The sequence below is a fragment of the Equus przewalskii genome, chromosome 10 (assembly GCF_037783145.1).
Source record: "Equus przewalskii isolate Varuska chromosome 10, EquPr2, whole genome shotgun sequence".
In the NCBI taxonomy this organism is placed as follows: domain Eukaryota; kingdom Metazoa; phylum Chordata; class Mammalia; order Perissodactyla; family Equidae; genus Equus; species Equus przewalskii.
Genome location: NC_091840.1, coordinates 20,774,458 through 20,798,303, shown reverse-complemented (window position 1 = coordinate 20,798,303; position 23,846 = coordinate 20,774,458). Strand labels below are relative to the sequence as shown.

The 23,846-nt window shown below is 51.5% G+C and overlaps 2 protein-coding genes across 4 annotated transcripts; one reads left to right on the top strand and one right to left on the bottom strand.

Moving 5' to 3' along the window:
- Positions 1–304: 304 nt before the first annotated feature.
- Positions 305–2,286, top strand: HSPB9 (heat shock protein family B (small) member 9). Its single transcript, XM_008519215.2, has one exon. It carries the CDS (start codon positions 305–307, stop codon positions 785–787), a length of 483 nt encoding a protein of 160 aa, XP_008517437.1. The 3' UTR covers positions 788–2,286.
- On the bottom strand, positions 1,643–23,210 carry RAB5C (RAB5C, member RAS oncogene family). 3 transcript variants are annotated; one of them, XM_070561917.1, is made up of 6 exons: positions 23,007–23,210; positions 6,067–6,320; positions 4,376–4,527; positions 4,042–4,164; positions 3,085–3,178; positions 1,643–2,541 (listed from the first exon to the last, which is right to left on the bottom strand). In XM_070561917.1, exons 2-6 carry the CDS (start codon positions 6,230–6,232, stop codon positions 2,426–2,428), a joined length of 651 nt encoding a protein of 216 aa, XP_070418018.1. In that variant the 5' UTR covers positions 6,233–6,320; positions 23,007–23,210; the 3' UTR covers positions 1,643–2,425. The 3 variants fall into 3 exon arrangements, with proteins under 3 accessions (XP_070418018.1, XP_008517438.1, XP_070418019.1); XM_008519216.2 differs by lacking the exon at positions 23,007–23,210 and adding an exon at positions 18,852–18,945; XM_070561918.1 differs by lacking the exon at positions 23,007–23,210 and adding an exon at positions 10,717–10,887.
- Between the last annotated feature and the right edge of the window lie 636 nt (positions 23,211–23,846).

Sequence of the window (23,846 nt, the reverse complement as noted above, 5' to 3'; positions counted from 1 at the left end):
GGGCCCTCTGATGGAGAAGGGGGAGGGCCCGAGAAAGGGGCAGGATCCAGGATAAAAGCAGCAGCGGGCGCTCCAGGGCGGCTGACAACCTGACCCGTGCATAGCTGACGCCAAACTCTAACAAAGCGAACCCTTATGGAAGCGAAGGAAGCCTGGCTGAACAAAGCCGAGCGGCGCAGGGGTCGCGCAGAGCCGAAGGGGAGCCGCGCGGGGCCGCGTGAGGCCCCTCCTCTCCCGGTGTCCACGCCCCTGCCCGAGCGCACGCTCCGAGCCTCGCGCCTTTGAACAGCAGTTGCTCACTCGGATGCAACGGGTCGGTAGCGGTCTCCCCAACGGGAGCCAGGTGGCGTCCCGGCGTCCCAGCGTGGCCCTTGCCGAACAGAACCAGGTGGCCACACTGCCGGTGCGGCTGCTCCGGGACGATGTGGCAGCTGTGCCGGACGATGTCCATGCGAAGGATGGCTTCCAGATGAAGGTGGATGCCCGCGGCTTCACCCCCGAGGAGCTGATGGTGCAAGTGGACGGCAGATTCTTGATGGTGACGGGCCAGCGGCAACTGGAGGGCTGCAGCTCAAATGGCTACAGCTACCGCATGGCGCAGCAGGTGCACCAGCAAGTGCAACTACCGCCAGACCTGGATCCCACTGCCATGACCTGCTGCCTGACCCCCTCTGGCCAGCTGTGCTTCCGAAGCCAGTCCCCAGCGCTGCCTTCCCCTGAAGCCCAAACAGGACCGTCCCCAAAACTCAGGAGCCGCGGCTCTAAGAAGGGTTCCAACCTAGCCTGAGCCAGTAAACCACCACCGTAGTGTGCAGCAGCAACCTAGTGTCCGTGGTCTTTTCTCTGTGATGCGGTCAGAGGTAGAGATAGAACAAAGGTAGAGGGAGGCCAAGTGGTGGGCCCAGGGAGGCAGGAAAGGCACCTCAAGGTGGTGGTCCACCAAGAATCAGGCCTCTGTGGCCCTTGGAGGAAGCTGGGAGGGACAGTGTTGCCCTACTCAGCTCAGCTCACTGCCTGGACCAAGAGCCCCAGCCCTTGGCAGCTGAGAGCAGCAGCTCCAGCAGGGAGCAGCAGAGGGCCAGGAGGGCCCAAGCATCACCTGGCTCCAGAACCAGCAGAGGGCCGAGAGGCCAGGGACCAGATGACTGGACCTGGTATGGGGCTGCTGTCTTGGGCTTCTGACCAGTCCAAGGTTCTAGAGGTCATCGGTGTTCCTTCCTCTTCAGAGAAGAGGTTGAGAGGACTCAATGCCTCATGGGCATGGTATAGACTAACCAAAAAAGCCCAAAGATGTTGTTTTTGGTCTTTCAGAGACCAGCAATTTTCAAATGTAAACTGCACATCACCCCAATATAATCTGGAGGGGGTGGGGGAGAGGCAAATGCAGGACCCTCAACTGCAAACTTGGTGAGATTCAGGTCACTCTTACCTCCACCCCCACCCCATCAGAGCTGATAACAGTAAGGGCCTCTTTCTCTTGGTTACCATAACCACGAGCATCCCCTCATGGTGTGTGTGTGGGGGGGGGGGGCGGCTTTTGTTTAATAGGATTCAGTGGTTCATTTGAATTAACTTCAAGTAAGCCAGAGAGGATATGGTCTGATAAACTCTGCCAGAGAAAGACAAGGAAGACAAGCGGAAGGTCGATCGATCGGCTGACTATATTGACAAGATACTGATTGGTTACATGTTGAAGAAAACATACAATACAAAATACAGAAAAAGTTGGTTCCATCCCCTCCCACTCCCCCCTTACCCACCCACCCCCAAATACTCATCATCGTGATTTGGTCAGAACAGGGCTCAGAGCCAGAGGTCGGGGGCGAGGGGGTTGTGGGCAGTGGGTTCATGGCTGTCACAATAACGCTGTGGTAATGCTGTGGTTTCTCCCCCGGCTGAGTCAGGGGGTGGGGGGGGGCTACAGCCTGATGACAGCCAGCTGAGGGAAGAGCTGCCTCTCCCTTCTCTAGCCCCGGCACCTGCCCCACCACCCAGAACCAGCCCGCTCCAAACACAGTAAGGATATGGATGCTCTTGCTGAGTCTGCTGATCAGCAAGAGGGAAAGAAGGGCAACTGCTCCAGCCCCTGCCTCCCCATATGTAAGGGTAGGGGACGGGCACGTGGCTACTACCAGCAAAAGAAGAGTGGGAGAGCAGTAGACAGGGCAGGAAGTGGGAAGAGCAGAAGATCATATATATTAAAAAAGTGACTTAAGACTTAAAATTGAATTAGTATTTGTACAGAAAGGTGCAGGTGGAATAACTCACTCCAGCCTATGATCAAAATTATACGGAGAAATCATGGTGGACCCCTCCCCCTGCCCCCCCAGTGGTGGCCCGAGTTGTTAAGTGCGATTGGTTAGAGTGGATTCCAGTCGGGTCGTTCAGGCGGAGGAGGCGGGGGCAGCGGGCAGGCAAGGGGGGCTCAGTTGCTGCAGCACTGGCTCCGGCTGGCTGGGTTGTTCTCCTGGAGGTCCACTCCTCGGTTCCGGCCTGGAGCACCAGCTGCATTCTGGGGCTCATTCTTGGGAAGCTTCTTAGCTGTTTGGGAGAGGAGGAAAAAATGCATTTGTGGGGGTACCCAGATACTCTCTCTCAAGTCCACTTGAGTAGACTCTGGCCTTTACCACCCAGTCAGTGACGACTAACATCCTGAGGGCTTCACTTCCAGGTACCAGGTGTGCTCTGAGTGTTTCAGGAAACTGAGGCAAAGAGAGGTTAAATAACTGGCCCAGCACCACAGAGTTACTAAGTGGTATAGTAAGGATTTGAACCTAGGCAGGATGACTCCAGAGCCAAATGAGCTAAAAGAATCCTAAGAAGTGGGCAAGGGGAGGGTGATGTGGGGTTTTCGGTGGGTGGTAAGCTAAAGGGTCAGGAAGTAAAATGCTGAGACTTTGGCCCAGGCTTTAGAAACATCCGGGGGAACTATCTACATCTGAGAGTCAGATGAAGACAAAATAATTTTATCAGAATATTAAAACTGGTGAAAGATCTGTCGGTGAAGGGACCCTACAGACCTCCTACGGAACAGCAGGCAGGCAGTGTACCCCTGGTGGGGGGAGGGGAGGAGAGGCATCTTACCTATTGCCATGAAAATTTCATTCACGTTCATTGCAGTCTTTGCCGATGTCTCCATGAACAGCAAACTGTTGTCGTCTGCATAGGCTTGTGCTTCCTGATTTGATGGAAGTGAGAAAGCAGAGGGGAGAGAAATGGTGACAGTTGGCAGGGGCCAGGGCCCAGCATAAACACCTTCCCTGATCCCGGTGCCTTATACACCAGAGAGACAACACGGGGGTTTTCCGGCCACAGGCTCTCCTGCTCTGAGTCCCCCTGAGACATCAGCACCATGCCCCCCAGCTCCCCACCTCATGCACAGCACCTCTCAGCTCACAAACATCGGTGCATGTCTTCCTCAGGTTTCCCTAAGAAGTTTTCCCTGCCTTCTTGCTCTTCAAGATCACTAGGCTAGAAAATACTTCTAGAAAGTTATCTTACAAATACACCCACACATTTGGACAAAAGCACAAAGAACGTGGTTGTTGACTTCGGCATTGTTTCAGGCCTTTTGCTGTTACAAACCCCCTAAAGTCCGTCAGTTAGGGACTGGTAAAAACGAAACGAAATACACAGTATGTGGAGCATGCTCCCATCTGGGTGAAGAAAGGGAGTCACACACATGTGCAGGTTTCTGGAAAGACCAGAAACTGTGAGGAACTTGGGGGGAGATTGCGTTTCTAGAGTTAGAGACTTAAATTTCATTCTATATACCTTCTCTTATACTGTTTAAATTTTACTATGTGCATGTATTACGTGAAAAAAAGTATTTCTTTTTCAATGAGTTTCATTAAGCAGTTTACAGAAAAAACAGGCAGAAGCTTCAGCTATCCACATGCACACATACCCTACTGCCAGCGACAGCAGGTAAAAGCTCCCCGGCTGCCTGCTATCGTGGGCCTTCCCAAGGCCCCGAGCAGCCTGGGGGAAGCCCAGGGGAGCTGGCTTGCTCGTTCCCGCAAGTCCTCTCCATGCCCCCACCTGGAATTCCACGGCTCTCTTGCTGGCCAGGTCCGCCTTGTTACCCGCGAGCGCAATGACGATGTTGGGGCTGGCCTGCCTCTGTAACTCTTTCACCCAGTTCTTGGCGCGTGCAAACGTATCCTGCGGAGACATGGCCAGAATGTCAAAGGGACAGAGGAGGCTTTCTGCCCAGGCCGCTCACTAGAGAAGCTTGAGCTGGCAGAGCCAAGCTGTCCAAGATGTCACCACCCTGGAGATTCTGGTGAGACACCCCCAAACAACAGAGGAAATCTGCCCCACGCCCACACCCCATCCAGCAACAGAGAGCCAAGAAGCAAGAAAAAATCTTTACTGTGTTGGTGATGTCATAGACCACGATGGCAGCCTGGGCCCCCCGATAGTACATGGGGGCCAGGCTGTGATACCGCTCCTGTCCGGCTGTGTCCCAGATCTCAAACTTGACTGTTGTGTCGTCCAAGCAGACAGTCTGTGTGAGGAAGGCCGCTGTAAGAGGGAAGGTGGTGTTACCAGGCAGGAAGGGGCTGGAGAAGCCACCCCGCGTGTCTCCACTGCGGCATCCGAGCTCTGGCATTTACAAGCCTTTGGCTGAGATGGGCACAGAAAAGCCCCCAATCCAGGGGCCACAGCAGGTCCAGGCAGGGCAGGCAGAGTTTGTATTTTGCCTATGTGTCGAGCGGGCTGCGGACTGCACGGACTTTACGGCCCGACACTAGGCAAGGGCAGGAAGACAGGGAAGCCTGCGTGCGCTTGAGCCATTTCGGGAGCATTCTCTGAAGAGGAATGTGGCAAGGGGCAGGAGAGGGAAAGCCCAGGGGAACCCTGACTCCATGCTCAGAAGGGTGGGCCTGCCCACTCCTCCGCCTCCCTCCCCTCAGAACAGTCCCACTGGAAACCACTAGTTCCTCAGTTTGTTCCAGCCCGGGGTGTCGCTGGCGTTGGGTTTCCTGAGGACACTCACACACTTAGCTACGCTGGGGACGCCCGTAAGTACATGCTGTTCCAACTGCCAGGCGGAGACTGGGTGGCTGGCTTCCCAAACACCCCTGCCACCTCCAGGCACACTGGCTAGCCACCACCCTCAGCTTTGACCTTGCGACACACTCCTGATTGGCCACCCTGTGGCTTGACCTTCAGGGAACACAGTGACCCTATCTTTGGCCTGAGGGGGCAGGGGAACCCAGAGCGCTTGTGCACATGCTTCCAGGAGGAGTCCCAGAACTGGGAGAGCAGGTGGGGACCCCTCTGCCCCAGGACCCAGCAGAGGATCCCCGAGGGCCCTGCGTAGACAGCTCGCTCTCCTTGTCTGCCCTCCCCCACGCCCTGAGGGGCCTAGGGTGCCGGCTCACTTCCCCCTCTGCAGCTCAGCAGCTGAGGAGGCAGCAGCAGACTGCTGACACGACCTGTTTTGTGTCCAGCTGCCTGGAAATCTCCTATCACCCAAGAGGGTAGAGAAAGGCTGACTCAAGCCCAAGGTCGGCCCCAGCCCCTTAATGTTTACTGGCCACTGAGGCAGGAGGCTGAGTCCAGACCCTTATATCCCAAATGCTGACCACTGGGAAATCAATGACAGGCTCTGAGCTCAAGAAAGGATGACGGTCAGCTTCAGAAACGCCAGCCCACTCACAAGGCCATTTCCCCATTCTGGAAAGAGGGAGAGGCCAGGGCACACGCACTGCCTGGCACAGTAGGGAGGACCCTAGAGATTCAGACCCAGCATCTCCCTTCCCAGAGGCTGGGTGAGTGGAAGGGTCTTAGCCAAGGCCACACAAATAATAAACAGGCAGGACCAGGAGGGAGGGCAAGCCAGTTTTTGACTCCCAGCTAATTCTTACCAGAGGCTTGTTGGGACTCTGGCATGGAGACCAGCTGTTGGAGTTGATTCTAGAGCCCAGATGAGGCAGAGGTGCTGCCACCTGCCCCAGGAGTGTTTAGTCTCTCTCAGCGGGCAGCTCCCTTCTCCTCAATGCCAAGGCATTTCTTTGCCCTACCAGAGGCCGCCCCTACTCCCTTGTGCTCGCTCACCTCCAATTGTGCTCTCCTGGTACTCGTGGAATTGTCCCTTGACAAAGCGGAGGACGAGGCTGGATTTGCCGACCGCGGACTCCCCCAGCAGGACCAGCTTAAATTGACAGATCTTGTTCCCAGCGGCTGGTCCGTTGGGTCGTGCTGCACCTCCCCGACCCGCCATGGCCCGTGCCGCTGTAGTGGTCCCAGTGAGCGTGGGGGTGGGGGCCGGTGCTATGTGAAGAGGCACTTAGTAGGGAGGGGGCCTCCAACTGCAAGGGAGAAATCAGAAGAACTAGGTCAGTCCAGAAACTCTTACATAGTGAGCCCTTCTTCAAGCACAGGCCTCTCCCTCTGCCCTCTCTGATGGCCTGGCTGACTGCCTCCCCTCACCCTAACTCCCTGGCCCCACCCCAGAAGTTAGGAGAAGAGCCATAACCAGGCCTTACTACACGTCTGTTTGCTCTCCAACCATCTGAGTGATAAAGAGAAAAGTGGTCTCCCAACTTTAGGCTCATGCTTCTGAGCAAACACACTGACTTCCCAATCCCAAATATGTACATTCACATACAAATAAACACACACAGGAGAGGAATGGGCATATGCCATCCTGGTGACAGTCACGAACAGGCTCCTTAGGGTACCAAAATATCACCCAGGAAGACAGTAGGATCCAGCTCAACAAACAATGAACCTGCAGCGTGGTAGCTAAGATCACAGCCCTCTGAGCAAAAGCAGCATGGGAGGTAAGGCTGCCCGGGACACAGGGCGTCCCAGTAGAAAGCTCCTCAGACAAGGTGCTTGGCCAACCTCGTGGGGACTCCCGGACCAGGGCCTGGCCAGCGCAAGTTGTTATCAAAATAGCCATTTTGTCTCGTCATCTCCGGAGGACTGACCGACTTTCTCGGTCTGAGGCTGGACGGTGCACTGGAATCGAAGCCTCGTCTCACTGCCTCATCCCGAGCCTTTTCCCCCCAGTTCTCTCATTTTTGATGGGCCAGAAGTCTCACACACATTAAAAAGCAAAACACACACAAAACCAAACACACACCAAAGCCAGAGAGCTCTGCTGGCAGTCAGAACGGCTGCCAAATTTCCCTTTAAATAGAGACCTCAGTTCCATTCTCTCGTGGCAGAGGCAGAGAACGACACACAGAAAGAACAAGGGGGAGGTATGGGAGGGCGGAGACACAGGGGACACCAAGACCTGTACCCCCAGCTGGTGTTCCAGCACTGACATCTTACTCATTTGGTCAGTGATAGCTCTGGAGGCGCAAACTTGCTTTTTTTTAAGGTTTGGAACTGCAAAGGAGAATGAGGAGCCTACCTCCAGAAGCCTCTAGAAGACTTATACTAAAAGATATCAGACCATACACAGAATGTTTTACAAATGAGTACTGCAAGTAGATATTACATCCTGAACACTCGGTACAGCGTTTGAAGCTAGGCTGGAAAGAAATGTTTGGTTAGACTGCCCTCTGTGTAACGGAGTCTTTGCAGGAGGGTCTTCAGAACAAGATGCCAGGGACAGCCCTGAGCTGCCCAAACAAGGGGAGTGCATCCCTGACGGTCAAAGGCGGGCGTGGAAGTGAAGAGACGGGTATCTGTGGGCAGCAGTGGCCTGTGCTCATGCTAGAAGCGGACAGCAAAGGGCTTGCTTTGTTCAACCTCAAAGCGTTCTTCACATCCAAGTTCTCCCAGCAACTTGTTTAAAAAGTGAGCTTCAGGAAGAATGATTCACTAACCAGGAACAACAGTTTCCGTTCTGGACAGCACCAAAGGAAAACAGGTTTGAAATGGAGGCCACCTCTTCCCCAAGAGTACACGGAAGGAAGCATGGGGGGAGGGTTTCAATTAGTGACAAGAAATGCCAGTTTTGAAATGTTTTATAGTTTAAGATGCTTTCTCTTTTCACCCCAGTCAATGATGTTTGCAAGAGTCTACAGACCTTGAGGCAAAGTCTGTGCTTTTGGCTTCTGAGATGCCTTCCTCGCAATGCTGATGTACACACTGGGAATTCAAAGCACGCTCACCAAATGAAATAACGTTCAGAGACAGCTAACATTTACAGAGCAACGCACAACCATTATCTCTTTTAAGCTTTAAAACAATCTTCCATTTTTCAGATAAACAGCCAGACGCTCAGGTGTTAAATGCCCTGCTCAAGGCCACCCAGCATACAGGTGACACAGCCTGGATGCAAACTTAGGCTGCCTGCATGCTCATTTGTCATCCTGCCATTCTCCCTGCTGTGGGAAGAAAGATAGAGGCAATGCCCACCCTCTGTGTTTGGTTTCAGGTTCCTGGGTGAATGACAGTCTCTTTTTGTTGCAGCAGCTTTGCTGGCCCAGCAAGGTCTGGTGCCCACCGACAGGCACAGTGATCTTGCACTCCCTCAGTACTCCCAACAGTAGGAGGAGCCATCCAGTGCCAGGCAGGGTGACAGTGACAGAGGGAAACCACAACGGAATTACAAGTTGGTTATTACCACGAATCCATACGACACATAATCGTGGAAGGGCAACAGAGTGTGGCTGGGGCACCAGAGGAGGTATGAACGAGTGAGAAGAGAGGAAGAGAAGACGGAAGTCCCTAATTCCAAAAAAATCAAAGCAGCTGGAGCTAAGGGCTCCTGGGGCGGGGAGTCAGCAGCACCTCCAAGTCAAGAAAAACAGTAACATCTAAGTCTTGTCCCTATCCAACCAGTGGGCTTCCAAACCTGCCCAGATAGAATCTGATCTTTCAACAAGCCAGAAGGAGAGACAAATATGTCTTATTTGTGGTTCTCGACCCTGTCTGCACATCGAAATCACCTGTGCAGCCTGCCCCTCCGAACCGGATGAAGGTTTGGAGGAGGGTCGGGTATCTGTATTTGTTTAAAGAACTGTCGCTGCTCCGCCTGGCACCAACTGGCTGATGATATGTTCTGCCTGGACGCTGGTCCTGCCTTCTAGAGACACCTGAGCAAGCACACGTGCTTTTTTTGTGAGGAAGATTGGCCCTGAGCTAACATCTGTGCCAATCTTCCTCTATTTTGTATGTGGGACACCACCACAGCATGGCTTGGTGAGTGGTGTGTAGGTCCACGCCCAGGATCCAAACCCAAGAACCCGGGGCCACCAAAGCAGAGCGTGTGGACCTAACCGCTACGCCACCAAGCTGGCCCCACACATGGCATTTTTCTTTTCTTTTTTTTTTTTTTTAAAGATTGGCACCTGAGCTAACATCTGTTGCCTTTTTTTTCTTTTTTCTTCTTTGGGGACAAAGCCTCCCAGTACATAGTCGTATATTCTAGGTGCAGGTCCTTCTGGCTGTGCTTTGTGGGACTCTGCCTCAGCATCGCTTGAGGAGCGGTGCTAGGTCCACGCCCAGGATCCGAACTGGCAAAACCCTGGGGTGCCAAAGTGGAGCACGCGAACTTAACCAGTCAGCCAAGGACCAGCCCCACATGGCACTTTTTGTAGCCTCTTGCCTCGTCGTTTCCCTGGCCCCATTTGGTATTCAGTGATCACATGAACAGAGGTGCTGAACCTCCTAGACAATAAAGCATGGAGGAAGCAAATTTTGCCACAAAGGGCACAGAGAGATATGGGGGTGTCTGAGACAGGTGAAGGCCACACCCAGAGCCCCAGGAAGCTTTATGTCCTCCCTCCCAAGACTGGGAAATGGAGCACATAGGCCAGTCAGGTGGTTAAGGTGAATTCATGCACCTGAATTCTGACCTGCCTGCCACCTCAGGGAGGGAATCTCACTGTGGGAGTCTTTCCTCCTGAAGCAAGAATCATCCACGGGTACAGTCAGGTGATGGAATTATAACCAAAAATGGCATAGCAAAAGTCTTTTTTCAGACAAAAATCAAATTCTCTTTAAGAGCTAAAGTTGTATAAGATACAGAATGAGCCAAAGATTTTTTTAATCAGTTTCCCCAGCACCAGGAAAAACACACAAGTAGGTGGGTAGAGCTTCAGACCCACAGTCTCTCCTTGCTCTCCGTGCCATGACCTGCCCCCCCGCACCTTCCAAATCAGAACCCTGGTTTGTTCAAAGGCCGTCAAGAACGAGCACCAGTCCCAAACTCACGTCTTCACAGGAAATGGGAGAGGATGCAAGGACTTGGGGGCACCCTATGCATTTTCCCACAATGCACATGAAAGGGCGGAAGGGATCGAGCTCCTATACACTCTGGCCCCGGAGACAGGCATAATGGGCATATGCCCAGCCAGTTCTGGGGCCAAGAGTGGGAGACAAAGTAAAAGAAAAAGCAGGACACTGCTCTTCCTTGCTCTGGATTTCCTCTGCTCTGGACACCATATACAGGTGGGTCTCAAACTTTTCATCAGAATCACCCAAGGCGTTTAGAAAATAACCCTAACCAACTGAATCAGAAACTCCAGAGGTGGAGTCCTGCAATCACTGTTTGAAAAGTAAGTTCCCCAAGTAATTCTCGGCAGCTGATTTCAGTAAGCACAAGTGTTAGAGTTGACACAGGAAGGAGGGAGGAATACAAGGGACAGAAAGGCATCGCCCATCAGCGCCGTGGACAGCACAGGTGCATCAGATTGGCTTGGAACTGGTTCCTGGCTTCACTCAACAACCGATGCCTTCTCCAAGACACCAGAGGCTGCTGGAATCTTGCCCCTCCCCCTAGCCTCCACTCAAAAATTTCACCTTTCTCTTCTTTAATCCATGAAGTCACCCACTTGATATTTTTTGTCCTTTCTGGTAAAGCGTGAGCAATTCCAGTTGGTGGGTGTCTCTCACGTTTCCTGTTTGCTTCAGGGACTTCCTCTAGCTGACAGTCCCGACGCAGCCTGGATCAGTGAGCCGATTAGGGAAACCAATCAGAGGCTGGCCTAAGGCTCACTCAAGGTTAGCCCAGAGGCCCTGAGAACCAAGTGACCCTGGAGGTGGTTTTGGTGAGCTACACTTTACTCTGGAAAAAAACATTGCTGAACATTTACTACCACGAGAGTTGGGCAAGAGAAGATGACAGCGGGAGCAACTTGTTAGCTTAAAGAGAAGGAAACGTGGGACACGGGAGAAGAGGTAATCAGGCTTAAAGGCTAGGTGGAAGACCTTCAAAAGCTCAGACCAGCCAGGGAGACGATTTACCCACAGACTCGAAAACACAGCTCTTCCTCAAAGGGGAACCCCCCACTACCGGCACACAGGACCAGAAGGCAGACTCAAGCAGGACTACCCAGACCTCTAGCTGGTGCAGACCCAGAGGGAAGACGAAGAATCTGAAGCAACACAAGCCATGAGCCACATGAGGTACCTGCTCGCCTTTTCTCAGCACGACTAGCAGGTTAGGACTTGGGAGACTGAACTGGGTTTGTTAAAGCCTGGCTCCACTGTTTATTAGCCAGGTGACCTTGGCCAAGCCAGACAAGTGACTGCTGTCAGCTTCCATCCCTTATCTATAAAGTGGTATTATTTAGTACTAATCACACAGAGTTGCTGTGAAGGTTAAATGAAACAATGCACAGCGTGCACAACACAGTGTAAGGCTAAAGGGAAGGTTCCAACAAGTGCCAGGTTTATTACACTAAAAGGCTAATGCCTTTTCACTCATTGGGCGTCAAAGCTCAAAAGGTCCTTGAAGACCTACTCCTTCTCTTCCCAATTACAGAGAAGGAGCTGAAGGTGAAGTGAGGAGACCTGCCCAGGGTCACAGGCAGGTGATGGCAAAGCCCATGCCCAGGACTCCTAACTCCAGCAAGGCTCCTCCAACAGAGACAGAAAACCCAAGAATATTAATAACGTCATTATATCCACCAAGAATAACAGGGGCTACCACCTTCTATGGATGCTTCAATAAAATACGGCTTTTAACGATGGAAAAATGAGTTTATATCAAGTTTAAAAAACACGCTGCTGGATGGAAAATTTCTCTATCTTGCTTTGGGAGCTAGATACATGGATGTATACAAATGTAAAAATCCATCAAGGTGTCCACTTAAGATTTGTAAGCTTTACTATATGTAAGTTACATGTCAATAAAAAGGTAAAAAATGCTGCTGGTACAGAGTTTTGCATACAATAATGAGTAATTAAAGCTTAGAAATGATATGAAACCAATCTAGCACCCCTGTATACAAAATATTTTCTACCTCCTCTTTAGTGTGTGAAAAAATTCAGAATAATAAAGACACTCAAAAAGATGATGTCTGACTTAGAAGAGGACGGAAAGAGAACAAAGATACCCAAACCAGCAAGGGGCAAGATAACAGGATTCAGCACAAACGCGATTGCTGCATATACATTAAGAAAACATTTACTGTTTGTACTTAACTGTGGGCTAAAGAATTTTTAAGTTGTTTAAAGCTTCATGATAATAACAAGAGAAGCTGAGATTTATGTCTTTTCAATGGAGAGAAAGGTTACAATGGTTTGATGGTCTGCACTCCCCAGCCAGCCCAGAGAATATCTGCCAAGGAAAAAGGGGTTTGGGGTGGCGGGGATGGACTCAAAGAGAGGGGTGTTTTCCTGTGTGACCAGGACTATGTGATCACTACACATCGGGCCTGTGTCTAACCTGGAGAGTATAACAGAGGAAGCTTGGCCTGGGAAGCAGGAAGCTTAACAGCCCAAGTTGAGACCTGGGGAGAATTCTGACCGGGTGTGTCAGGCCAGGGCTGGAGCTCCTCATCCCACCAGGAAGTAGGGGGCTTAGAGGAGATGGCAGCAGGAGAGGAAGGGGTGCTGCCTTTACCCAGCCACAGCAAGATGACTCCCTTTCCAGGGGAAGAGAGGGAAATCATCCCAGAGGGGGCCTCAGCATGGACTGGGTTCCCCACCATGGGGACAGCCTTGAAACTGCCCCAGCCCGCCCAGCTCCCTTAACTGGGATCAGTTTCATCTCACTCTCCTTTCAACAATAAGATTCTTCCGGGGCTGAGTGCCTAGATTTCTGCACCACAGTGAGGCCCAGCAAGAACACCGAGAAATCCCTCCCTGAACTCCAAGCTGCTTTCTCAGCTCTCGACAACAGATGGGTTCCCCGGAGAGGCCGAGAGAAGCGGAGTCAGCGCTAACTTTCACGGAGAGGGTGGAAACCTCCAGTCCCTGCTCCCTCTCTTCCTGTGCCCACAGGGAGGAGGACTGCTGGAGGGCGGGGGGCACATCTCTATGTAGCTGCTGACACTGCTTGGTCAGTGTGGTCTGCCCATACTGTCCATGGAAGGGCCTCTAGGATTCTCATTCACTGTCCCTGCTGGCCAAGACAGGAGCCAGGCATTTGGGTGGCAGGGTGGTGAGGAAGGCCAGACAGACAGGGGATGGCCTGCAACTGCACCAGGCAAGGCTCATCCTGCCTACTGATTCTAACACGCACCAGGGGCCCCAGGCCATTCCTAACAGACTACTCTCCTTAAGAGAGCCTGGCCTCTGACTCAGAACTCCTCAGTCAGCAAAGTTGTGGCAGATCCTCTGGCCCCATATGGGGCAGCTCTCTAAAAAGCCTCAAGCAAAAGCTCAATTTGGAGTCTGGCACTTTCTTCAGCACAAATCCACAAACGTGTCTAGCTACAGGGCATGGTGGGGAAGGGACTGAGGCTGTGGGTGGCTCATGCCCCACCACTCTTCACCTGACAGTGCAAGGTGGGATGCAAAGAAGAGAGCCAGCCAAGGGACAGGCTCTTCCCTGGTGCCAACCTATACCTGCCGCAGTCCCAGGATGCAACTCGGGTCGCATGGAAGCCACTCAGGAAGGTGCAGAACACCAGCTGATCCACAAGCCTCACAACTACTCTGTATTTGATTTGCTCACACAGTTACTGTTTACTTAGGACTTCTAACTGGAATCTCATCAATGCAGGTCCATCTTCCCCTACATCTTGATAGGGTCCAGGACAGCTGCCACTTCTTCCGCTGCCCCAGGCCCAGGACTCCAAGAACCTCCGCTGAAAGTCAGGGTCATCAGCAGCACCTGTTCATCCAGCTACTCATACCAACAAGTACAACTGACACCTCTTACAAACTCTTCCTGTCTTTACAAAAAACAAAAGAAAGCCAATTTAATTCACTGCCCATTTTGTTTTGCCCTTAGCTCCCAATCAGAGGGAAGAGGTCATGTTTGAGAGGAGAGCAGGGGAAAAAGAGAATCAGATACTAGCAAACCAAATTCCTCTTGCTCAGACACCACGTACAGTGTGGTCAGAGGCTGCCCAACTAATGAGAAACAAGGTCAAAGTTCCCACTCTGGGATCTGAGGGATGACGGTTGCTCTCAGGAGCCTGGATGCCAAAGAACATTTTAGGTCAACTTTTTCTTTCTTAATTTTTGCTGAGCAAAATGTAGAAGGGTGCCATTCATCAGGCAATGAATGGGTCTCAACAAGTTTCAGTAAGTGAATCACACTTCCACTTCCAAGGCCCCAAATTTTCCTAAGACTGTTGCAGGTGGTAAGAGGTTGGAGAACTTGGGGCATGAAGGTTGGGAGTGAGAAAGCAAGAGAAACTACAGGCATTGTTGCAGATGATATGGGTTTCCTTTGTTTTTACAGCACATAACATCAAACCTGACAAACAGTAGGTGCTCATAAATGTGGTAAACTGAGCCTGCAATATAGGGACGGCCCGGTTGGGTTTGGAAAGTGAACGGGGGCAGCTGAAGGCTTAAATACACATCCATCTGCAGGAGGCTCAGATCAGCTGACAGAGCCATCGGCCAGCTGACGAGATGCCTCACTACCCCAGAGAGGGCCTCTTAGGTTCCTTCTGCACAGGGGTTAAGAGCACAAGTGCTAGAGCCAGAGAAACTTCAGTTCAAGTTCTGGAGCCACCACTTACTAGGGTGACTCTGTGTTGTGTCACTGAACCCATCTCCTTATGGGTAAAACGGAGAGACTAGCACCACCCATCTCCCAGGGCTGTTGGGAAAGGAGGCAATGCAAGACTCTTAGCAAAGGGCCTGGCTCAGAGCCAACACTCAGTAAACGTCCTGAAGTCCCTACAAAGGAGGTGAATTCCTCAATCGGAAGGTTCAGACACTATTCGTGCATCGCTTTTGCTTCCAGTTTCCCTGGACCCCATTCTGCAGGGCCCTCATTTGGAGAGAATGCGGAATAGAACAACCGTTATGGCCTGAATGTGTCTCCCCAACACTCATATGTTGAAATCCTAATCCCCAATGTGATGATGGCAGAGCCCTCATGACTGGGATGAGGCTCCAGAGAACTCCCTTGCCCCTTCCACCATGTGAGGACACAGCAAGAAATCAGCAGTCTACAACCAGAAGAGGGCCTCCACCAGAACCTGACCACGCTGGCACCCCGATCTTAGACTTCCAGCCTCGAGAACTCTAAGAAATAAATTCCCCCGTCTATAAGCCACCCAGTCTGCAGTATTTTGGTATAGCAGCTGTAAGAGGCTAAGACAACGACTTTCACCAGTGTCCTAGAAAAAGGACCGGCTCATACCTGATGTCCTGTGTCCTGTCAACAACCCTAACCTTGTATTCTCTGGAGACTGGCTTCTAAAGCCACAGGAATGGAGGGGGGAAACACCACCATCCAAAAAAATCAGCACTGAGTTAAAGCCCTCAACTGGCAAATCTTAATGCCTTAAAAAAAAAAAGCCCCACAACACGAAGCATCTTAAAGCTCAAATGCCCTTCCTTCCATCTCAAAGCCTCTTTCAGGAAAGGGAAGAAGTAGTTCAGTTGTGGAGAGGGGGAGGGGACAGGACTAGGACAGCTGACAAAGAAACCAGAGTTCCTTTTAAAAAACCAGGCTGAAAATGCTAGAGGTTTGCAAAGTGGCGTCGTTAATCACCACAGCCTTCTGAGCAGTTCGGAGAGCAACTGGATGACTAGGAGAGCAGCCAGGGTTAGGGGCGCCACCTACGCCCTCCCCCACACCTGGGATGCTTCTGACAGAGTCACGTGAAGGGGACACACACGAAGCTATGAATAGAAGGCAAGAGGTTTGTAAACTAACTCCTGTTAAGATCCCAAGTTAGTGTTTCCAGCAGAGCTCAGGTTACACATCTTCAGAAGGATGACAGTACAATGGAAGGATTTAAGTTATTCAATGATTCAGGATCGCAGCTCTAAGTGATAGCCTACCCTGAGCCCGCCTGGATCCCTAAGCCCTCCCAAAGGGGAGGCAGTGAAGAATGCCAACCTAGACCACATGGACTCTCTTATAAGACCTAGTGTCCTGGATGGTTTGGCTGGAGAACTTAGCACCTGAAATAGAGAACGATTATGTACCTCATCTTCCCAACTGGATAGTAAAGCCCAGAGTAAATACCAAATCTGACTATTTTGGGATCCGTCAGAGCATCAGGGAGGCATATGAGAAGTGTGAATGGGTGAGTGGAGAAGCAAGAGCCTGCTATCAGGGTCAACTGCCAGGATTCTTGCAGGGTGGATTTCCCAGGGGCATCTCCACCTCACCTAACTCTGGAGTCTTCAGTGACCATGACTAACCATCAAGAGAAGAAACAACTTGACCCCATCCACATAACTCCCCATCAACACACTGAAGAGGAAACGTTTGCTGCAAAGGCAGTGGCCCTGGAGAGACGTCTGATTCTAGGACGGGGACAGGAAATCCACAAGGTGAGCCTGGAGCATCTGAAAGAGCTCCCAATGACCAAAGCTGGAACAATTTGAGCATTAAATTAACTAGTATTGGATTATAAACCAAAGTGTAAAATAAATATCCACGAGTCCATAGTAACATAAATAAGTAACTGAGTAAACAAACGGGGGAGAATAGACAAATCTCTCATGTACAAGAATTCCAAATACTTCATGTAGACAATCTACCCTCGAGCAGAGCAGCGTAACTGCCTAATCCACGAGTGTGGACTACACAGAGTGACTTCCTTCCAAAGAGGACAACACGAAAAGGAGGAGGGGAGCAGCAACTTTACAAACATCGCCTCAGCCGAGTGACCAAGGATGGCATCAAGAGCCGTAAGTCATGTTGATAGCGCGTCCCCTTGATATGATGTGATGAGAATGGCACTTCACCTCTGTGGTCTTCCCCCCAAAAACCCATAACCCCAGTGTAATCGTGAGAAAAACTCAGACAAATCCCAATTGAAAGACATGCCATAAAATACCTGGCCAGCACCCCTCAAAATTGTCCAGGCTATCAAAAACAAGGAAAGTCTAGGAAATTGTCACAGCCGAGAGGAGCCTAAGGAGACATGACAACTAAATATAATGTGGTGTCCTGCCTGGGATCTTGGAATAGAGAAAGGACATTAGATAAACACTAGGGAAATTGGAATAAAGGATGGACTTTATTTTTATTTTTTTTCCTTTTTCTCCCCAAAGCCCCCTGGTACATAGTTGTATATTCTTAGTTGTGGGTCCTTCTAGTTGTGGCATGTGGGATGCCACCTCAGCAAGGCCTGATGACTGGTGCCATGTCTACGCCCAGGATTCGAATGGATGAAACCCTGGGCCACCGCAGCAGAGCGCACAAACTTAACCACTTGGACACTGGCCTGCCCCAAGGATGGACTTTAACTAATAACAATGTATCAAAATTGGTTCATTAACTGCGACAAATGTATAGTGCTAATGTAAGACGTTAATCACAGTGGAAACCAGGTGCAGGGGTTTGTGAGAAAACTGTACTACCCTCACAATTTTTCTGAAATAAAGTTTATTTTAAAAAAAGGCAGTGGCTCACCTTGTGACAAAATGAGATGCAAGGACTCCAGTTACCATAAACTCATGTTCGGAAAGACAAGTTAACTTTACATGGAGATGGGCCGAGGGGTATGCGGGAAGGGGGCTGGTGGGAGCCACATCAACAGGCTCGAGATGAGCAGAGGATAATGCCCAAATTCCGCAGGCATGGGACAGGCCTGTGGATTATACAAGGGAGGGCTGGCTCACTACTCACGGTCTCAACAGCTGCTGACCCAGCTTTCTTAAGCCCACCATCACTCAAGAATGAGCCTTGTGCCGACGTGCAAAGTAGCACCCATGGACCAGAGTTAGATTCACTTCCACTGATCCTTGCTGGTCCCAGCCTGGGGTCAGTGCTGCCTGACCACACACAGCTGCAGAAGGACGGCGACCAGACACACGTGCTGTAGAAGCTGGTCAGCAGGGCTGTGGATGGCCAAAAGCATGGTCGTCTTTTCCTAGGAAACCCTTCACTGGGGGCCAGCCTGGTGGCATAGTGGTTAAGTTCACACGCTCCACTTCAGCAGCCTGGGGTTCGCAGGTTCAGATCCTGAGTGCTGACCTACACACCACTCATCAAGTCACGCTGTGGCAGCATCCCACATACAAAAAGTAGAGGAAGATTGGCACAGATGTTAGCTCAGGGCCTATCTTCCTCACACACACACACAAAAAAGAGCAAAGGAAACCCTTTACTGGAAATGGAGATTCAGAAAGCTCCACCCTCTAGAAGTTTAGTTTGTGACCGTCCCTGACCCTTCTATGCTCCCTCTCTCATCGGTACTGTAACACTCATCCTGTTTACCTGTTTGCTCTCCCATCTGTGAGCAACTTTCTGGAGGACGGACCAAAGAAATGGCCCAGGCTTTGGGATCAGATGGGTGTGAGTGTGAATGCCAGGTTCCCCACATCCAAGCTGTGTGAGCTTAGGGAGAGTGTGTTGAAGGAAATGGGCAGGCATTTCCTTCAGGGGCAGGTGAGAACATCTGCCCCTTCCTTTAAGAACCACAATGGGGGGCCAACCACGCCAGGTACCATGGCAGATACAGGACACGTTCTGTGTCCCTACAGGACTCACACACTAGACACGGAGGAAGACAAGGAGAAATGAGCGGAAAGCGCAGGGAGGAGAGAAGCCCGCGGCCTACCTGGGGAATGGAAGGCTTCACTGAGGCGGCGATGTTCCAACTGAGCTTTGAGAGAAAGCAGGGAGATGTAGCTCCCAGGCAGGTGAGGTGGAGGAGAGCCTTCCATGCAAAGGGGAGAGCACACAGTTAGCCCAGAGATGGGGCAACGAGGCGCTGGGCTGCACAGGGATCTTTCGATTCTGTCCCCTGTTCTGCCACCTACTGCGGAGTTCCCCACCATACATGGGGATTAAAGGCAGTACCTTCCTCCTGGGGTTGTGGTGAGGATTAATGGAGTCAGTACACGCAAAGGGCTCAGGAGAGTGCCTGACACACGTAAGCAAAACTCAAAAAGTTTAGCTTTTACTTGTATTATTATTGCTATATATAGTAGATGAGGATATTTACTCTGAAAACTAACCTCATAATACAAACCATTAATGCAGAGCAGTCCTTAAGAAATATTCCAATTCTCCCCTGCCAAGGCTCTTGAAAGCATTATTACCTGGATTTGGGGACATCCTAGTTTATAACTCCTACCTGAAGCAGTGCTTCTCAAATGGCCTTAGCAAAAGTCCCCTGATTCAAGTCAGGGAAGAGAAAATACAAAACCCCAGGAATTCAGCAATTGAACCCAAAGCAGCCTGTTGCAACTAAAATATTGTCCTCAAGTTTCCTGTCTTAGCTTAAATTCATGCAAACTTTGCATTCCAATCTATAACAGATCCAGGACTGTTTTTAACGTGAAAATGTTTACAACTGAGTAAGACTCAAGTGCCTAGAAGTTGCAAAGACCTCACCTAGTCTGTAGCTCTGAGTATCTACAGCACATGACCCCAGCAGGGTCTGAGAACCCCAGGGGGAGAAGCACAACCGTGGCCTTAGCATTCTCTTCTGTAAAATGGGAATACAGTCCACATCAATTCTGTTCAATATCTATGAAATGAGAGAATATGTGAAACCACTCAGCAGAGCACCAGGAATCACAGTGACACTTGGTACAAACGTTGAATCAGAATCCTAGGGATGAATTATGATGTACCTTCAAAAGCTCATGGACCCATAAAATGGCTATTTTGTGAGTATCTATTCTGTGCCAGGGACTGGACTAGCTGCTTTACCCTTTGTTTTCTAATTCTGCAAGATATTTTGTATCCCCACTTTACTGGAAGAAACAGAAGTTCAGCAAGGTCCACGGCGGGCGGGGGGGGGGGGGGGGAATCCAGATGACAACTCAGGTGTGGCTAACTCTAAAGCTCTCGTGCCTTCCACCCCACCACATTGCCTCTGTTTACTGGACAAGGGTGTTAGAGGAAGATGGTTCTTTCTAAGAAGTACTTGCTTGGTGGGGTTGAATTTAAATTCATGACCCTGCTCTGTTTCCAGGTAAATTCTAGTGAAAGGAGCTCCTGGTGGAGTCACATCCTTCCTACCTGCAAACAGCAGGGAGCACCAAAGGGGAATCAGGCGGCTAAGCAGAGGCCGGCTCTGCTGCTTCCCTATGCCCTTAACCCTGCCCAGAGGGACCCCTGCGTCCACCCACTTTTACTTTCATTTTCTAGCCATCATGACTTTCAGGTTCCCAAGAAAATAATGGCATGTAGATGTCAGCAAATTCTTGGGCCCTGAAGAATACTGACTTGGGCCTCATAACGGTCATGGTCCCCAGAGGCGGAGGAGAAGGGGGTCAAGGAAGAGGATAGGAGGATGGGGTAACGGTGGGGAAGAAAATCAGAAGCAGAGGAGGAGTGTCAATGATGAGGAATGCTAAAAGGCCTGCACTTGGGCCACTGCTGGCTCACCCTGCATGTTCCCTGCTTTAAGAAACAGACAAAGGAGGGCCCACTATTAGGGAAGATGAGGCACATCTAATCCCAAGTCCCAAGCCCCAGCTCCACCACTTTCTAACTGTATGATCTAAGGCAGGCTACTTAAATTCCTTCAGCATCATCTCTAAAGTAGAGATACAAATCCCACTATCTCCCACGACTCTCGGGAGGAACATGTAAAAAGATCTTTGCAACTTCAAAATGATTTATAAAAATCAGTTTTTGCCACCCTTCCACAGTACAAAGGCAGAAAAAGGCTCACCAGTTGTAAGAGGCAAGAGAGGGGAGGAAGTGCATCAGAGAGGAGGGGCTTATGTCTCACACAGAGCCTTCCCTCCTTCTGCCAAGCAGTGTCAGATCTCTGCTTGGACTCTATAATCTCTGGATGCCACAAGTGGCTGCCTAACCACCCGGGGCACTGGTGCTTTCCTGTCTCTCTGAAAGGGAGAGCTTGTCCTTCAAAAGCCTGTTTCAGAATCAGAGCTGGGAGAGCACGTCCAGACAAAGAAGGTCTGGCCAGCCTCGGAAAGCTGGCCAGCCTCGTCCTGAGACTCCCAAAGAGTTCCAGAAACCACAGCCCACTACTGAGGCGGTAAGTTTGGTCAGAGACCAGTGGTTGGTGAGCAGTCAGGCCTCTCCGGCCCTGCTCCTCAGAGGCACAGGTTGACCAGATTAGAGAAGCTAGGTTGGCTGTAAAAGTCTCCAACAACCCTGCAGAGAAGTCCACACAGATAGAGAGCTTGTGATCTGACTGTTGGCCCTAATAAGGAAGGTTTTTTTTGTTATCCAGCAAAAAATGAAGTAAGTGCATCCCAGGTCTAGCTCAAAAGTTTGGAAGAGTCAGACACTGTTAACTGTGCAGAAGTAGTCAAAAAGATCTCAAGGCAAATCACCTTTAGCACTTGTAAGTAGCATCCAAGGGCAGTAAAGACGGCCCAGACCACTGAATAGCTACGGAAACTCCGAGAGATTGCATGGCCTTCCCTCCCTTCCTCCGCTGTAGATAGCAAGGGTCAGTCATGGCCTCAGAGTCAGGCTGCTCTCATTAAGGTAGTCTCTGGCCTGTACTTTGGCCACATAACAAAGAACTTCCCAGCTTGGTTTGAGACAGCAGCCATTTCACACACCTAAGTCCCAAGCAATAGACAAGGATCAGATGTCAGCACGGGCTGTCTTTTGGAAAGGCTTGGGGGAATCAGCACTTTCTGGCAAGTATGGGAATGCTGGGGGTTACAAAAATTAGCACACTAAGAACCCAGAGGTGCCATTGTGATCTCAACTTATTCCTCTGTGATCTAGAATTTATCTGAGCCCAGAAGGTCTTAGAGATAGACCCTGGGACTAGAAGTGGCATGGACCTGTTGATCAGGGAGGTGTGTATGTGTGTTTGGAGGTGTGAAAGGGATAGCCCAGGACCCTTCAATTCCAGACTCCTCATTTTTGGTCTTTCTCTTCCTCCCTGAAGACCAGCAGACAGCAGTCCCAGGAGCAGCAGTCCTATGAGGCAGCGCAAAAACCACTCACGTGCTCTAAGAGGACAGGACTGAGCCTGGAGCAAGGGGGAAGGAGGAGGGGAGACAGAAGATAATGAATGGGCAGATCCACCCTGATCTGTGATCTCTAGCTGGAATTGAGCAAACCTCAGCTAAATTTTTCAGAGGCAGGAAGAAAGATACACTCAAGAGAACAACACAACTAGAGAACAACATAACTAGAGGACAGGGCTGGGGGCGGAGGAGGGGACAAGACGAGGAGAAGACAGCTCATTCCTAAAAAGTGACCCAGACTTTAAACTCTGCTGAGATCTTGGTTGGCTCTCTGGCTTCAGGAAAGAGAGGAAGTAAGGAGTTGTGGAAGCGTGTGCGTGTGGAACCGTCTCACCGAGGACCCCTCCACCCCCCCCACCCCCCACCCCAGGAAATCGAGATAAAATTTCTCTAGGACTGGAGGGGACAACTGTTTTTGTGGGACGGGTGGAAGGAAAACGCCGACAGACAGCACTCCTGACCACGTCTAAAAGAGAAGGGGGACCGGCTCCTTCACATCTGGCAAAGATTCCTCCAATTCTGTGAGCGGAGGGAGCGGAACTTAGGGTCTTTCCCTCCCACAACTGGACTGGACAAGCCAGAGGAGAGCCACAGGGACTTCCCAAGGCTCACGAAGCACATGGAAGCGAAGGAAAGAAGGGGCCCCCGTTTGGCCCGACGCCTGAGGAGCCCCTTAAGAGGGGGCTACGGGTCGGGGGAGGGGTCAGTATCCCCTAAGCCGGGGTTGGGCGGGTGGAAGGGCTGCCCCGGAGAGGCTTCAACGCGAGCGAGACACTGGATCCCGAGACAGGCACACTCACAGCGGCTCCGGGGCGGCGGCGTTACTTGGGGCCGGGGCTCGGACAGGCTCCGCTCCTCTCCCCCCCGGCGGTGTCCCAGGCTCCGGCCTCCACTTCCGCCTTTCAGCCGCTCCGGATCCGGATCTCCACCTCCAACCCGCCCCTCAGCACTCCCAGGTGACTGACAGGGAGGAGAGACCAATGGGAGGCACTCTTGGCTGACTCAAGAGCGACGCCGGTGGGGGGCGCGGGAGAGGCGGGAGAGCGCGCGCAAGGGTCGGCGGGACTTGTAGTTCGCAGATCTGGGAGGAGCCGGCGGCCGCCTGGGATTTGGGTTTAGGGTGGAGCCGGCTGCCGGCGAGGCGGAGCCCGACTGGGAACTTTTTAAGGCCGAGCCTGCCAACCGCGTCACCGCGGGTTGCAGGCGCCCCGAGGGGAGGCGGGTGGCGGAGCGTTGAAAGAGGGCAGAAGGCTGTGTGTGCAGAACTGGGGAAGGAAAAATATAGTGTGAATGAATATGCACATGAGGCCGCGTGGACCAGTCCTGAGCTCTCGCAAACCCAGAGAAGCCCCTGTCCGCGCTTTCGGGCCAAGTCAGCTCTGGGAACCTGACTGTTGGGGACATTCTTTGATGGGGAAGATGATGGAAGCACTGTGGGAAGGGTTCTCTGGAGGCTGCCGGATGAGATCAAAGGGAGACCTCTTGCCACTGCACAGCCTTAAAAAAGGACCCTCCTCCTTTGGCTCAACCCCAAAACACACCAGCACCACTTCTGCCTCTGCCTCCCCCGACCTCCAACCAGGACCAGCTCTTGTCTCTGATACCAGATGCAGAGCTGGGCCACGTCTGCACTGACTATT

What these genes read in the sequence shown, in the direction of transcription:
- HSPB9 (XM_008519215.2), top strand. Translation starts at nt 305, where the DNA reads ATGCAACGGGTCGGTAGCGGTCTCCCCAACGGGAGCCAGGTGGCGTCC.
- RAB5C (XM_070561917.1), bottom strand. Translation starts at nt 6,232, where the DNA reads ATGGCGGGTCGGGGAGGTGCAGCACGACCCAACGGACCAGCCGCTGGG. An exon ending in CCAGGAGAGCACAATTGGAG is followed by an intron (nt 4,528 to 6,066) that starts GTGAGCGAGCAC and finishes TCCCTCTTACAG; the next exon opens with CGGCCTTCCTCACACAGACT. An exon ending in TGAAATTTTCATGGCAATAG is followed by an intron (nt 2,542 to 3,084) that starts GTAAGATGCCTC and finishes TCTCCCAAACAG; the next exon opens with CTAAGAAGCTTCCCAAGAAT.